We start from the raw sequence: 17,396 nt of genomic DNA on the forward strand, positions 1-17,396 counted from the left end.
GCCTTCTTGGCCTCCATATCTGCAGCATTATTACACTTGATAATAAAATCATTGCCTTTTTCGTGTAGCTGACATTTAATGATTGCTAATCGTTTTGGATATGTCATAGCAGAAATCAATTGAACTATTTGCTCAGCATGTTGGGCCCATCACTCTTTCTAAAGCCTCTTTGTTTCCAAAAAGGCTCCAAATAGCTGACATACACCATGGGCATAAGCAGAGTCAGTGTATATACAGTATTGGCAATATGACCCTATGCCAACTGACATGCTGTAGTGAGATCTTTTAATTCAGCTAATTGGGCAGAGCATGGTTGGTCACAATGCTATGTAATTACAGTAACAAAATCTTATTTTTGTTTTTTCAATTTTTGTTGCTTTGACCTTTTTGATTGTGACAGCTGAGTCGGAGTCCTGAGGCGAGGAAACCAAATGACCACAGGTAAGTTATCTTTCATCACTATTTATCGTTAATGCTGCTGAAAATGTCTGGCCGAGTTTGTGATATTTAGGCAGGTCTCAAAAATGTATTAATTGGAAAAAAGTAACTCAGCAAGTGATGATTAACTTTACCTATTGTGACAGCTACATGAATATCAAGTGCTGCTTCCTCAGTTTTACACAACTAGTATCATGTGTTTATGTTGGCTGTGAAATATGGATTAAGGTTATTCTATAATTTTCTGGCTCTGCATTTTATCTGAGGTTCTGAGTTAGGGTTAGCTAGCTGGATGCTGTGACCAATCACAGTGTGAATGAGTGATGCTAACCTAGACACTCACTTGACTCATTTGGTAATGACAGTACTATTCTATAAATGTTGATTACAACATTCATAGTCCTGTAAAAATACAGCAAGTGGCTGGCAACTGAGCTGCCAGTATTTTGCTGTAAATTTACAGTGAAATGTTTTACAGTGTACATTCTATTCTACGTGAAAATACTAGGAGATCAACACTTTTTGAAATACTCAAACCAGCCATGTCAAACATTAACTGAAGCTCTTGTATCTGTACTATTTTATGCATTGCACTGCTTCCACATGAATGACTGATTGGATGACTGCATGAATGAGCAGTATACAGTATACAGATGTTCCTATCAACATGGCCAGTTAGTATATCAACACTTACTACTGGTTCTGGCAGTGTTTTAGATTGTATTGTCTTTTGACATAGGCTCATATGCACTAAGAATATGTTTTTCAAGTAGAAAACCAAGCACTTCTATACTGTATGTTAGTCTGGATAAGACTTTGGCCGAAATGTTGTAATTGTAAATGCATAATGGTTGCTCAATTAAAAGTCCTTTAAGTGTGTATTTATTTCTTCAATATAGCATCTGCTCATTGGCAACAGCATAAAACTGTCCAGGATTTTAACATTACACAATAGTGCAAATGTTATTTGAAAAAGCTATCCCAGAATTGCCATCTTTGTGTTCTATCTTGTCATGTGATGGAGTCAGAGATGGATGCAGTTACAGTTAGAAAGTTTAATAAAACTGGTAAACATATCCAAAATGTGGGGCAAACTCATAATCGGGGAAGGAAGAAAGTCAGGCGAACAGCAAACAACAATACAGAGACAACATCCAAAATGCAAAAACCAGAAAACAAAGCAAGATTAAAAAAAGAAAAAAAAAAAGAAAAAGAAAAACAGGATAGCACACACATCAACAAAGGCTTGGTAAGTCAGGTAATGAAACACTGAATGTTACTTCACAAAGTTCCCATGTGAGAGTCCATGTTTATACATGTGTGTGATTGGGAACAGGTGTCTCTCATCAGTATTTGGGTGAGCGTGAAAGTGCCGGTGGGGAGCGGTGTTGGGGATTGTATGTATGCCATGTTTGAATGCCGTGGCGCAGTCTAGGGGTGCTTCTCAGTAGTCAAATTGATGCTTCCTTGTTTCGTCGATCCTCCACACTCCAGCCTGTGACTCAGAAATCCATCGAAGTCATTCATCGTGAAGGACATATCAATTCTCTAATTGCACCACAAGGAGGCAAGAAATGATTGAGGAAGCTTTCAGAGGAGCAAGGATACACAGGTGAATGCAGGTCTATGCAGAACTGTTTCTTGCGCATATAAATTCCCCTCCTCCTTTGCATCTGCCACAATCTCAAACAAAAACTCCTTTGGTGATGTGATGGAATTTTGTGTGAAATATTATGAAATAATAATATGCTTACAATGAGTATTGTAATTAATTGATCCTTGCATGTTTGAATATGCAAAGCTGCACAAAAGATGTGATAAATTATGTATTGTTCATTAATTCATTGTTGAATAACCCAGACATTTAACAAACTATCAGTGCAATTTGCTTTATTAAGAACGTTTTTATTAACCAAGCTCCAACAACATAACGGCAGATCCCTGAAGCACAGTGAGGTGACACTTGAGAGAGTGAGGATATTCCATTTGACTTGTTTTGATTCCTCCCTCCTCGCATCTCATCTTTGCATCCTTCCCTTGTATCCTAAGGGGTTGGAGCTAAGATGCAAAAAAAAAAGCAAACAAGGAAAAGAAACAAGGATGCACAAATAAGAAATGAGAAGCACCTTAGGAGGTAGAGTTCTCTGTGGATTCTGGCATGGGTGTGACATATCTCAAATGTTATGGTATGGTTTAATTTAACAAATGTTCTACACTTTCAATTGAGTTTGACCTTCCAGTAGAGATCCTCTCTGCTACTGACCTGCTGTGCATTTCAGGCCACCACACACCCCATGCAGATGGTCTGTGTAGCTGAATATGGACCTCCACTACACTGATTTTAGGTCGATCTGATTACTCTCTGCAGGAATTATAATGGCCTTGCTTAAAGGTTTGGATCTGCAGAGGAGGCCATTATCTGCTTAACATTTCAACTTAACTCCTCAGTTTAAATTTCTAAATTGTGTAGTGTGTGCCCAGCATTACTCAATTTACTTGCTCTTTTCATACTTAAAAGTATACTTTGAGTATTTTTTTTGGTAGTGTATATATATATATATATATATATATATATATATATATATATATATATATATATATATATATATATATATATATATATATAATATTATATATATATATATATATATATATATATATATATATATATATATATATATATATATATATATATATATATATATAATATTATATGCTGATGATACCTAGTTGTACATACCATTGAAAGCTGGTGTCTCCATTCAGCCATTGTTGGACTGTCTGGTCGACATTAAGAAATGGTTAACAAATAATTTCCTCCAACTTAATGAAGACAAAACCGAAATAATTGTTTTTGGCCCCCTGAGATTGAGAGATGGTCTCATTAATGAGCTTCGTAACCATTTCCCCTCAATTTCTTCCCAGGTTAGGAACCTTGGTATCATTCTGGACTCAGAATTATGCTTAACCAAGCAAATAAATGTGGTCGTTAAACATAGTTTTTATCAACTACAGATTATTTCTAAACTTAAAACATTTTTGTCTTTCCAAGATTTGGAGAAGGTCATTCATGCTTTTATCACTTCGCACTTATTGTAATTCATTATACTTGGGTCTTCCTCAGTCATCTCTTGCTTGTCTCCAGATGGTTCAGAATGCAGCTGCAAGGCTGTTGACTAGGGCAAAGAAATTTGATCGTGTCATCCCAATTTTAGCTTCGCTTCATTGGCTCCTGGTCCGTTTTAGGATTCAGTTTAAGATTCTAATGTTTGTTTTAAAAACTCTTAATGATCAACCTCCTTCCTATCTCAAGGATCTTCTTAAACCCCATTTATCAAACAAACTTCTAAGATTTTCTGATAGGTTTCTTTTGCGTGTCCCTCATTCCCGGTTAAAAACAAAGGGGGATAGAGGTTTTTCAATTGCTGCCCCTCGTCTATGGAATCAGTTGCCACTGGACATCCGCCTTGCACCTTCTATTACCACTTTTAAAAAGAGGCTTAAAACATATCTCTTCTCCCAGGCGTTTTAATCTAATCTTTACTATTGTCTATTGTCTGTTATTATTTGGTTTTATTCAGTTTTCTATTTTCCTTACCTAACTCTGTTCAGCACTTTGGTCAGCTTTGCTGTGTGAAATGTGCTATATAAATAAAATTTACTTACTTACTTACTATTGTCTACTTCCAGTCATTGATTGTTGAGTTTCTAAACTGGAGTTAGAGGTTGGAAAAAAAAAAGGTCAGAATGAGGCCTCTCCTTCACCAGGAACAGCTCCAATCCTTGTGAAAGAATGAGGTCAATGCACTAGAGATGGCTTCAATTGGGGGAGAGAGATGAGGAAGGGTCAATGTATAAATTCTGTTGTATTGGAAAAGAGTTTAGCTCCCTTCCCCCTTCCTAACACTTGTCACACTATAAGTTGTGTTAAATATAAATTATTTGAATCATTCTTATATTGTCTATCTACCCTTTTTAAATGATTTAAAATTTTAATTAAATGCCAGTGAACGTTCTTCAGAGTGCCATGTCATGACACAAAGAGCACAAACACCCATACAGTAACATGAGTCATTAGTGCCTCATAAAAGGCAAGCTAGCAGTTTGATTAGCAGTAATCAGATTATCTTATCAAATTAATATTTATAATGTTTATCATTATTTTGACTATGCTCTCTATGGCTAGCTGTCATATTTGTCAAGTGATTGTTAAAATACAAAGTAAAATTCTTCCAAGAAATTAAACTGGTTTCAGCCCATTACATTGCCCATTAGTAAAACAGGTGCTTATATTTCCCTCTGAGCTTTCTCTATTTTTCTTCACAGCATGGATCCCTTTTACTTTTACACATTTACTTATGCAATATCTTTCAGGTTGAATTAACCTGTTGAATGAACAAATTTTATTGTAGTCATTTAATTTTTCTTCTGTTTTTTTTGATGAATATTTTATATTGCTCCCATAGTTAGTTTTTGCCACAAATGGTGTTACATATAGTTAAAAATAAAGGTTACTTAAGAAATCAATAAAAAGCTCAGATCATGCTTATTACTTTTCAACAATACACATTCACTCGCTTTGTTTCCAGTCAAGTGGATCAAGTGCATTATTAGCCATGAAATTTTAATTAGAAATTAAAAAGTGTTACAAAAACATGCAGCACTGATACAATCAGAAAAGGAGACAATAAGGAGACAATATTTAATATACAACATTTAATAGTTTAATAATAATCTGCAGTGTACATTCAATGATAATTCACTTTTTATGTTGCCAGATGCTGTTGGTGAGACCAGCAAAAACATTCAGGTACAGGATCTATATCATTTGCATTTTAACCATCTGAATCTATCTTAAAGCAGTCAGTTTTCCAATTTTGAATTATGACATTCCATTCCTCAGTCCAACATTTCCATCTAATCTATGTAGTCCTGTCAACAATAAACATACTGGCATCACTGTGCTAGTCATAACTGGAATGCTTTTTAAATCTATTCAGACACATGTAGCTACAGTAAGCTACATAAAGCTATTACCCATGGAATATATCGAGTGCCTCAAATAGTACTTCACAAATGAGTGGAGTACCTTTCCTTACTTAAAAAACAAATGTGACCCTTGTCCTTAAATTTTAATTATGAGCAACAATAAGTTAACTTGTGACATTAATGTTTGCGTAGATTCTTTTTTTTTCCTTTGTAACATTTCCTATCTCACTCTAAGCTCATTGTACTGAAACACTACTGTTGGAGCTGACATTGCTTTTTTATTTACTTGTTTTTTATTTATTTTTTATTTTTTTTTGTCTTTTCCCTGCATTTTACCCACACAGAAACTTAATGGCACAAAAACTGACCAATAAGATACTTTTTACAACAAGACTGAAATAAACAGTTACAAGGGGTAACACATTAAACAGAAATCTAAGATCAGTTGAAAGCAAAAGTAATCAGTTATTTAAAAAGCCTGTTAATTTCAAGTGTATCTTGTTGATAAAAGAACAACAACAGCATTAAATATTATCATTATATATATTTAAATTATTTATAAAATATATTTTCACATTTCTTTCCTTTTTTGTGTTTGTGTAACAAATGCTACTGTAGCTTCAGTTGAACACCAGGGTTTATTTTTTTGTTTTTGTTTTTTTGTTTTTACTCAACAAAACATTAAAGGGATTGTCACATAACAACAGGTTATTAAAAATTATCATAGTAAACCCTATACAGAGTTTCACATAGCAAGACATGAATGACGACCTCTTCTATGCTAGTCCCATAGATAAGTTAAAAACAAAAAACAAAAACAATAACAACAAATATAAAGCAAGGGGAGAAAAAAAACAAACAAGACCAGAGCACAATGCTCCATTGGCTACAGTCAAGAATGTGCACAGAAGATTTCAAAGGCAAGGAGTCTTTTTTCCCATGGAACATGTTTCACCAACTTCAGAGAATTGTGAGAATTAACTTAATTTGCGGTAATAAACATATAAGTTTTAATTGCTTATTATATTAAACAATGTATTGAGGAAACCCGAAGAGCTTTGTCCTATCTGATGAGGAAAGAAGAAAGGAAATGAAATGAGATTTGCAGAGCATTCCCACACATTCACGTACACCCAATGTTGGAAGAGCTGAGCTGGGCAGTGCAGAACATGAGAAAGTTCTCCTCCAGAACAATGGATTATTCTCTCTGGGTACAATGGGGCCATTTGGCAGCTGAAGCAAACTGCACACTGAAAAAGGTATTATCCAAAAGAAGTCTATTATGAGTCTAAAAGGCAATGAGTGTACTCAGATGGTACCCCTGGTCCACCAAAATATCTTTCCTGCATAATGATTAAAAAAGACTGAGTGAGACAAAAAGGGGGAAGGGATTAGCATGCACACAGCTAACACTGACCCGTTTGTCCACTGTTTGCCATAAGAGAAACAGAAGTAAAACAAACAAATAAGACAAGAATTCTTGTTACTGCAAAGCCTTGGCTTCTGCTGCCTGAGCCTGGCAGATACATTTTCAGTCCAACATACTCTTCCATGGTGCTTACTAAATGTATGCACTTTTTCTCTCTAGAGACAAAGCTGTGTGCCCCTTCTTTCTCTCCCATATAAACACACACTCAGAACAGCACTTCCAGCCTAGGTGCGAGTGTCTGCGAGCTAGTTAAAGCACAATATCCTTCAGGCGCTTGCTACTAGGGGATTCCTTCTCCCGTCCATCCTGCAGTAATGTGTTGATCTCACGCAAGGCTGGCTCGCTGTCTTTGCCCTCTGGCTGGCGTAGCAGACTATGGTTTGCGATACGCTCAACATCGCAGCATTTTAATGAGTTGTAGCCAGTGGGTGGCTTGGACTGCGGGCTCTTAATGTGTGCTGGTGATGTGATGGGGCTAATAGCCTCACGCCCATTTCCAGCCTCACGAATGCCACTGTTAGCTTTAGGGCTGCAGATGCCTGTGGTCATCTCATTTGTCCTCTTGCCTTTTGGCTCCTCATCTGGCCCGTCCTTGCCAAAGGTGGCAAAAGTCCTTTTGGTGGTACCACAATCCTCATAATGTGGCAAATCCATGCCAGTAGCCTCAATAGACAGGGCAATGACATCACGACTGTGTTCGGGTGACTTGACATGCGCTGGCACTGGCACACGTGGCATCCAGCAGCGGTCTGAATGGCCCAGGATCCGACACTCGTCCTGGCAGTGGAAGCCTTCTGAGGGATCTGAATGGATGAGAAATAGAAAGTTAGTTTTGTTTCTTAAATTTATCACAAAACTCTTCTTCTTCTTCGTTGATTGTTACATTTCTCACTCTTTCTTCTTACATATCAAAGCAGTCATGAAAAAGTATGCAAAGAAAGTGGCAAGTTCAGAACATCCACTCTAATTTCATGCAAGTAGTTTCTATTACAGGGAATATCACAACATTGCATCTTTCCTCATAGCCAATTTATACTAGTTAAAGCTAAATACAGTCATGGGAAAAAAAAAAGTACACCCTCTTTCATGTCCATGTTTTTATTTTTCAGTGTCTAAATAAAAATTGTGTGGTCCTCACCAAAGTCTTTAAACAAACAAATAACCCCAAGTGACAACAAAAAACACTTCCTACTTCCACAATCATTAAGAGAGTAATTAGCAGCCAAGTGTTACTAAAAATGCACAAGATTAGTTAATCATCAAGAAGTGTGACTACCTCCATAAAAACTGAACTCCTGGCCGTTTGGTGTTCTGGAGCATTCAGGTGTGTGTCTACATCATGCCAAGAAGAACGGACATCAGCAATGACCTCAGAGAAGCAATTGTTGCTGCGACTTTACACTGGTTCTCATTCACCCATTCACACACACACACACCAATGGTACCAGAGATGCCATGCAAGGCGATAAATTGCCATCGGAAGCAAATTGGGGTTCAGGGTTCAGAATTACTGCATCAATGTGGTGTGGCATGGAAGCAATCAGCCTGTGGCATTGCTGAGGTGTTATGGAAGCCCAGATTGCTTTGATAGTGGCCTTCAGCTCGTCTGTATGTTTGGGTCTGGTGTCCCTCATAGATTCTCTATGGGGTTCAGGTCAGGCGAGTTGGCCGGCCAATCAAGCACAGTACTACCATGGTCAGCAAACCAGTTACTAGTAGTTTTGGCACTGTGCGAAGGTGCCAAGTCCTGCTGGAAAAGGAAATCAGCATCTCCATTAAGCCTGTCAGCAGATAGAAGCATGAAGTGCTCTAAAATCTCCTGGTAGATGCTGCATTGACTCTCGACTTCAGAAAACACAGTGGACCAACACCAGCAGATGATATGGCACCCCAAATCATCACTGACTGTGGAAACTTCACACTGAATTTCAAGCAACTTGGATTCTGTGCCTCTCCACTCTTCCACCAGACTCTGGGACCTTAATTTCCAATTGAAATGCAAGATTTACTTTCATCTGAAAATTGATTGTGAATGTGTGTACTGAACCAGACTGAGAGATTAAAGGCTCAGGAAACCATTGCAGGTGTTTTGAGTTAATTAGCTGATTAGAGCTCTTCTCATGTCGACATTTCTGTATTACAAATTCTTTATTCTTATATTTTGAGATACAGGATTTATGATTTCCATGAGCTATAAGCTGTAATCATAAAGATTAAAATAATTTAAAAAAAGGCTTGAAATATTTCACTTTATGTTTAATGAATGTAGAATATATGAAAGTTCCACTTTTTGAATTAAATTACAGAAAAAAATTAACTTGTCCACGATATTCAATTTTTTTGAGATGCACCTGTAGGAGTTGGTGAGGACCACACACACACACACACACACACACACACACACACAGTTGCAATCAAAATTATTCAACCCCCACTGCAGTTTATTGTCAAAATGTACAGACTTTCAGCTTCATGAACAAATGAAAAAAAGCAATTGAAATAGCTCAACACAAAGAATGCTTCAAGTGGTTTCCCCAAATTCAACTGAAAATGTAACTTATAATGATTTCTCCAGTTTAAAAATTATTGAACCCCTTCATGGCAAACATCTTTAGTACTTATTAGAGCACCCTTTTGCTGTTATGACCTGCTGCAAATGAGATGCATAGCCAGACACTAGCTTCCTGAGGAATCTTAGTCCATACCTCATGAGCAATGGCCTTCATTTCAGTAATATTCTTGGGTTTGTGTGCTGCAACCGCCTTCAAAAATCCCACCAGAGATTTTCTAAGCGGTTCAAGACAGGTGACTGTGATGGTCCTGCACAATCTTCCAGGACTTCTTCTGCAACCAAGCCTTGGTGTAATTTGAGGTATGCTTAAAAAATATTATAGTAAGTATAATTACCAAGTATAATATTTTCCTCTCAATTGTTTAATTGGGTTCTCATTTTACGTTTACTTTTAGGACTTGTGTTAAAATCTGATGAAGTTTTAGATCATATTTATGCAGAAATACAGAAAATTAAAAATTCACAGCAAGGCCAATTCATTTGGTTTTAAGATCAAAAGACGGATATGAGACACGAGTTCAGGGATTTTATTTTCCTGGTATTTACATCTAGATGTGTTAAGCAGCATAAAACATAGAACCTTTTGTATCAGACCACCCAATTGTAGATGAGAAAAAGTATAAGAACAGATAAGTCTTGAGGTAAATTAAGTAAATAACTTGGTTATATTTGGTTGCATGTCCACTGCTTGCAATAACTGCATCAAGTCTGTGACTCACTGACATCACCAAATTGTTGGTTTCTTCTTTTGTGATGCTTTTCCAGGCTTTTACCACAGCCTCTTTCAGTTGTTGTTTGTTTCAGGGGTTTCAGTCTCCTCTTCAGGAGGTCAAATGCATGCTCAATTGGGTTAAGGTCTGGTGATTGACTTGGCCAGTCTGAAACGTATTACTTTATCTCCCTGATAAAATCCTTTGTTGAGTTGGCAGTGTGTTTTGTATCATTGTTTTACTGCATGATAAAGTTCCTCCATATTAATGTGGATGCATTTCTCTGTAAATTGGCAGACAAAATATTCCTGTAAACTGCTGAATTCATTCTGCTGCTACCATCACGAGTTACATCATCAATAAAGATTAGTGAGCCTGTTCCAAAAGAAGCCATGCAACCCCGAGCCATGACATTTCCTCCAGCATGTTTCACAGATGAGCTTGTATGTTCTGTATCATGAGCAGATCCTTTCTTTCTCCACACTTTGGCCTTTCCATCAATTTGGTAGAGGTTAATCTTGGCTCCAGAACGTTTGTGGCTCCTCTCCGTATTTTTTTGCGAATTCCAATTTGGCTTTCTGAATCTTACTGCTGATGAGTGGTTTGGATCTTGTGGTATGGCCTTTCATATTTCAGCTCTCTAAGTCTTCTTCAAACGGTGAATTGTGATACCTTCACCCCTGCCCTGAGGAGGTTGTTGGTGATGTCACTGACTGTTTGTTTTTCTATCTTTCACAATGTTTCTGTCATCAGTTGTTGTTGTTTTCCTTGGCCAAGCAATTTGGTGTCTGTTGCTCAGTACCCCAATCATTTCTTTCTTTTTCAGGACATTCCATATTGTTGTATTGGCTATGCCCAATGTTTGTGCAATGCTTCTGCTCTAGTCTTCATGTTGGTTTATCCTTTTTAACAGTCTTCACAGGTAAATCCCAGAGTACAAACCAAGAGTAGATCTTAAGAGCTATTAACTGTTTAAACAATCAATCTAACAGGACACACCTGGGTAACAAGAAACACCTGCCAGCCATGGTGCTATGTTCTATGGCATTTAACACATCTCCTTATAAATATAAATAAAAGCTGAAATTCTAAACTCTCTTCTCATATTCATCTTTTGGTCTCAAACCCAAATGTCTCAGTCAACAGCAAAAATAAATTAATTGGCCTTGCCTTTCCAATAGTTTTGGACTATTGCACTGTTCATTCGTGTCTGTGAGCTCTGTCATGGTCTTTTTATCTTCCACTTGCTTTCACAAAGAAGAATAACAAGAATTATTCCAAATTGTCTGCTTCTTTCTATGCGCACGCACACACAAGCATGCACACTCCCTACTCCTTACTTCCTTTTATCTCCTCCACCACACCCCTTTTTTTATTTGCAATGCATTTAATGTTAAAATGAAAGTTATATATTATTAAATATATACATTAAACCGGGCAGAGAAATAGTCTAATACAAAGTGCAGTTAAAGGAATCCTGAACGTCCACATACTGCATCACCCTAAGTTCCTGTGTCCTTAAACTGCACTTTCAGTGCTTTAATGTTTCCCCAGTATATTCATGATCAACAATTATGTTCAGTGCCTTCTGTACACTAGGGGTATAACACAATACCATTATCTGTATTTATACCTATCTGTTTAATTTGCAAAATATTCATAACTGTTTTCACATTCGAACCGGAAGTGGGTGTGGTCTATACCGGAAGCTTTTTAAGCCTTTTTTTTTTGTAAATAAAATGAATAATTCACTCTGAACAATGAAGGCGAAATCGTCACGTGACTGAGGAAGAAAGTGTGTAACCTCCAAGTCATCTAAGGCAGGGTAGCATTTTAAACACCGTGGTAACCAAACTGATGCCCGAGGACAAACTTATGTCTATATCCAAAATGCTCCACTGTGTGCAAGGGGTTGGGGAAACTGGTGCAAGCTGCTTAAAAGGTTTATATATATATATATATATATAATGTGTGTGTGTGTGTGTGTGTGTATATATACAGTATCTCACAAAAGTGAGTATACCTCTCACATTTTTGTAAATATTTGATTATATCTTTTAATGTGACAACACTGAAGAAAGGGATGCACCGAAATAAAAATTCTTGACCGAAGCCGAATATAATGAAAAACTTGGCCGGAGGCCAAACACGTTTTTTTCCCACATTTTTCCCATTTATTTTACCATTTTTTTCAGCACTGCATAAATTAAATAGGCAAAATGTGCTTTTTACTATTTTGTCTTGCTTTCCAAAGAAAAAAATCAATTAGAAAAGCTACAATTTCAAAATATTTATTTAACACTGAACATTTTTTTTTTCATTCCATCAGGCATAGGCTACCAACAAGGCACAATATAACTTTAAAGAAATAAATGAGTAAAATAAAAATATTTTTATGTGGTCATCTTTGAGCCCCCCTTGAATAGCCTATGTTAGGCCTATTCAAGTTAGGCCTAGGCCTATTAGGCCTATTCAAGACTGCTGAAAGAATGTAACACTCTGTAGCCTACAACAAAAGAGTGCATTAAAAAGTGCATTGACAAGAGTGCAAAAAATGGTTATATTCGGTTATATACGGCTGATTATATTCGGGATATATACCGCTCACGTCCTTGAACACCTCGCGGAGTATTATAGTAGATGTAGTATAGTTAGATACGTCGTTAATGTTATATTCCCTTAAATAAATACGTCTTTACCTGCTTCCGTACTCTACTCCCTTACGTCTCGCGACGTGACAGAATACTCCGGAACAGAAACAAAACAAACGCACGTGTCCACAGTAAACAATGTCACGGTTGTCAACATCCGAAGAGCATGCGCTCGTGCACGTAGCTCGTGCATGCACGCCCCCTCATCGCTCCGAGCGCGCTGCCGGAAGTGGAGGTCGTGAAATTTGCGCATTTCACTCTGGTTGCTAGGCTTTTCATCAAACACGTCATTGTTCGGTCAAATTTATTCGGCCTTTTCACTTATTCGGCCGAACACCGAAAGTGCTTTTTTTGCTATTTTCGGTTGCCAAACATTCGGTGCATCCCTAGAAGAAATGACACTTTGCTACAATGTAAAGTGGTGAGTGTACAGCCTGTACAACAGTGTACATTTGCTGTCGCCTCAAAATAAGTCAACACACAGCCATTAATGTCTAAACCACTAGCAACAAAAGTGAGTACACCCCTAAGTGAAAATGTCCAATTGGGCCCAAAGTGTCAATACTTTGTGTGACCACCATTATTTTCCAGCACTGCCTTAACCCTCTTGGGCATGGAGTTCACCATGGAGCTGGCATCACGGAGCTGGTGGATGTTAGAGACCTTGTGCTCCTCCACCTTCCGTTTGAGGATGTCCCACAGATGCTCAATAGGGTTTAGGTCTGGAGACATGCTTGGCCAGTCCATCACCTTCACCCTCAGTTTCTTTAGCAAGGCAGTGGTCGTCTTGGAGGTGTGTTTGGGGTCGTTATCATGCTGGAATACTGCCCTGCGGCCCAGTCTCCGAAGGGAGGGGATCATGCTCTGCTTCAATATGTCACAGTACATGTTGGCATTCATGGTTCCCTCAATGAACTGTAGCTCCCCAGTGCAGGGACACTCCCACCACCATGCTTGACTGTAGGCAAGACACACTTGTCTTTGTACTCCTCACCGGGTTGCCGGCACACACACTTGAGACCATCTGAACCAAATAAGTTTATGTTGGTCTCATCAGACCACAGGACATGGTTCCAGTAATCCATGTCCGTAGTCTGCTTGTCTTCAGCAAACTGTATGCGGGCTTTCTTGTGCATCATCTTTAGAAGAGGCTTCCTTCTGGGACGACAGCCATGCAGACCAATTTGATGCAGTGGGTGGTGTATGGTCTGAGCACTGACAGGCTGACCCCCCACCCCTTCAGCCTCTGCAGCAATGCTGGCAGCACTCATACGTCTATTTCCCAAAGACAACCTATGGATATGACGCTGAGCACTTGCACAAGGCCTGTTCTGAGTGGAACCTGTCCTGTTAAACCGCTGTATGGGTCTTGGCCACCGTGCCGGAGCTCAGTCTCAGGGTCTTGGCAATCTTCTTATAGCCTAGGCCATCTTTATGTGGAGCAACAATTCTTTTTTTCAGATCCTCAGAGTGTTCTTTGCCATGAGGATCCATGTTGAACTTCCAGTGACCAGTATGGGGGAGTGTGAGACCAAATTTAACACACCTGCTCCCCATTCACACCTGAGACCTTGTAACACTAACAAGTCACATGACACCGGGGAGGGAAAATGGCTAATCGGGCCCAATTTGGACATTTTCACTTAGGGGTGTACTCACTTTTGTTGCCAGCGGTTTAGACATTAATGGCTGTGTGTCGAGTTATTTTGAAGGGACAGCAAATTTACACTGTTACATAAGCTGTACACTCTCTACTTTACATTGTAGCAAAGTGTCATTTCTTCAGTGTTGTCACATGAAAAGATATAATCAAATATTTACAAAAATGTGAGGGGTGTACTCACTTTTGTGAGATACTGTGTGTGTGTGTGTGTGTGTGTATATACACACACACACACACACACACACACACATATATATAATTTATTTTATAGTATTTATGCATTATTTTTATGGATGCACAAAAAGCACCAAATTACACTAAAGTCCTAAATTAATAATATATATTCTGGTGTGTGTGTGTGTGTGTATTGGGTTCTTTTCTGTTTTGGACAAACAGTTGTGTAAAGTTTTAGTCTGAAGTTTATATTTGTAACACTCAGTTTATGGATTTTATTTTAAAATGTACCAAAAAAAAAAAGAAAGGTATTGAAAGTTTGCCCCGCCCCCATCCGATTAATCAAAAAAATATTTGACCAACTAATCGATTATGAAAATAATGTAACAGTTGGTTTAAAATTGCTCACAGTTTTTACAGTAAGGTACCTTCCACAATTAGGGCCACATTTGAGCAATTTTATTGGGAAATCTGCAACAATTTTGGAGACTAAACTGATACACATGCAGTTCCGTCAACTAATGCATGGGTGAACAGCTCTCAGCTTGACAATTAAGCCAATTAACATCTCTAATAATCAGTTTTCCAGCATTTCTGGACTGAGAACCACCTTGTAATTTGTAAATTGATATTTAACTCTGAGATGAAGGCAAATGGTGCTCACACATGATCATGAGGCAGAGAGTAGAAAGAAATGGGAAAATGTTGAATATCACAGCCATCCTTTGCTCACATTAACAGCAAAATGTAGATATCAAAAAGGAATGGAAGATTAGGCTCTATAGGCCAAGGTTGGCTGAAGTGACTTACATGAGTTCATAATTACTAGGCCTGATGAGCGCACACAGCGCACACAAGTAATGGCTTGAAAGCGCTTTTTATCACCAAAAGTCAATGCCATCACCATAGCAACATCTGCGAGCATTAGTATTATCCATATATATACAGCAGCAGTGACTAGCTAGAACACCTTCCAAAACACGAAATCTTCTTCACATGAATGAATATGCTTCACTTTTATGAAACATGGATTTGTCTACATCCTGCACCTCAATATGTAGCACATTATAGAGCCTCAAAATTGCTTTTGCCCCAGATGAATGATTTGGGGATAATGAAAGTCCCTTTTTAAATATTTTCCTTTGTAGTATGAAGGACATGCTTATACCATGTAGCAATCTTTTGCCACATTCCTTTTCGTGGTCTCCTGTGGTGGCATTGTAAATGACATCTTTCTGAAAAGCATTAACAGCCCTCTCACATCCTGCTACCACTTTATCCTCAAATCAAAGATGTTTCTGTCAAAGGTCTTCACTAACTATTACAAATAGCAACAGAACATGCCACCCTGCCAACCCCAGATAAAACTATATATCTAGCTTTTTTGCCATGAAAAAGATAACAATGTCAAAAGTGAAAGCAATTACATGCTCAATATTGCTGAACTTCAAGCAAAGACAGAAAAAGAGCAGCACATACAGAATACCACTTAAGTACATGCCCTCACAGAGAAATTCATCTATTGAAATTCATCAGGAAAATAAGCTTGCCAATCAGATCTATTAAATAAAAAAAGGTGTAAAGTACAGTTCATTGCTTCAAAGTAATATGTCAGCTCTGGGTTGGGATATTTTTCACCCCTCTGTAAATAAAGTTGACTTGTATATTAAAAAAAATGCATCAGTATCCAAGTCTCACAGCACTGCTGTGATAAATCAGAAATATTGCAGTTTAGTACCCTAACTTGTAGGATCATTTGGAATATATGTACCTAGATACAGTGGTGCTTGAAAGTTTGTGAGCCCTTTATAAATGTCTATATTTCTGCATAAATAGGACCTAAAACATCATCAGATTTTCACACAAGTCCTAAAAGTAGATAAAGTGAACCCAATTAAACAAATGAGACAAAAATATTAGTCTTGATCATTTATTTATTGAGGAAAATGATAGAATATTAAATATCTATGAGCGGCAAGAGTATATGAACCTTTGCTTTCTATCTTTGCTTTCTCTCGTTTGACCCCATTGTGTAGCAATAACTGCAACTAAAGATTTTCAGTAACTGTTGGTCAGTCCTGCAGACCAGCTTGGAGGAATTTTAGCCCATTCCTCAGTACAGAACAGCTTCAGCTATTGGACGTTTTGGGTTTCCTCACATGAACTGCTTGCTTCAGGTCCTTCTACAACATTTCTATTGGATTAACGTCAGGACTTTGACTTGGCCATTCCAAAACATTAACTTGATTCTTCTTTAACCATTCATTGGTAGATGACTTGTGTGCTTAGGGTTACTGCATGCCCCACTTTCTCTTCAGTTCATGGACAGATGTCTTGACATTTTCCTTTGCTGGTATAAATCAGAAGTCCTTGTTGCATCAGTCAGTACTTTTACATGGACAGCAATAATCCGATATTAACCCGATTAAGACAATACTCTGATTAAGAAACTACCATGTAAACAGTAATTATTGATTACCTTAATCCGACTAAAGTCATACTCGAAGTAAACACAAATCAAATTAAGACATGTGGAGTATTCCTATTTTAGTCACATTATCGACGTGCATTATAGACATGTACACACCTCAATCACACTTAACATTGTATGGGAGTTTTCACCGCATTTTGTAACAGGACACATACACACACAGGAGTGGTCAACCATTTGGCGGCAAACAAGAGAGCATGGCTGCATCCAAAACTGCGTACTTATACGTGTATTTCGACTACTATATAGTAGGTAAGTATGTGGTTTCAAATGCAGCCC

The 17,396-nt window shown here is 37.9% G+C and overlaps 1 protein-coding gene across 2 annotated transcripts in view; it reads right to left on the bottom strand.

Moving 5' to 3' along the window:
• Window positions 1-5,866: 5,866 nt before the first annotated feature.
• The window catches only part of pcdh19 (protocadherin 19), a 78,899-nt gene continuing 67,369 nt past the window's right edge, over window positions 5,867-17,396 (bottom strand). For both annotated transcript variants that reach the window (XM_053630421.1, XM_053630420.1), the window contains exon 5: window positions 5,867-7,659. In XM_053630421.1, coding sequence (XP_053486396.1) covers window positions 7,106-7,659 — 554 coding nt within the window. In that variant the 3' untranslated portion in view covers window positions 5,867-7,105. The remainder of the gene's footprint in view (window positions 7,660-17,396) is intronic.

Source organism: Ictalurus furcatus, chromosome 8, assembly GCF_023375685.1.
Source record: "Ictalurus furcatus strain D&B chromosome 8, Billie_1.0, whole genome shotgun sequence".
Classification (NCBI taxonomy): Eukaryota; Metazoa; Chordata; class Actinopteri; order Siluriformes; family Ictaluridae; genus Ictalurus; species Ictalurus furcatus.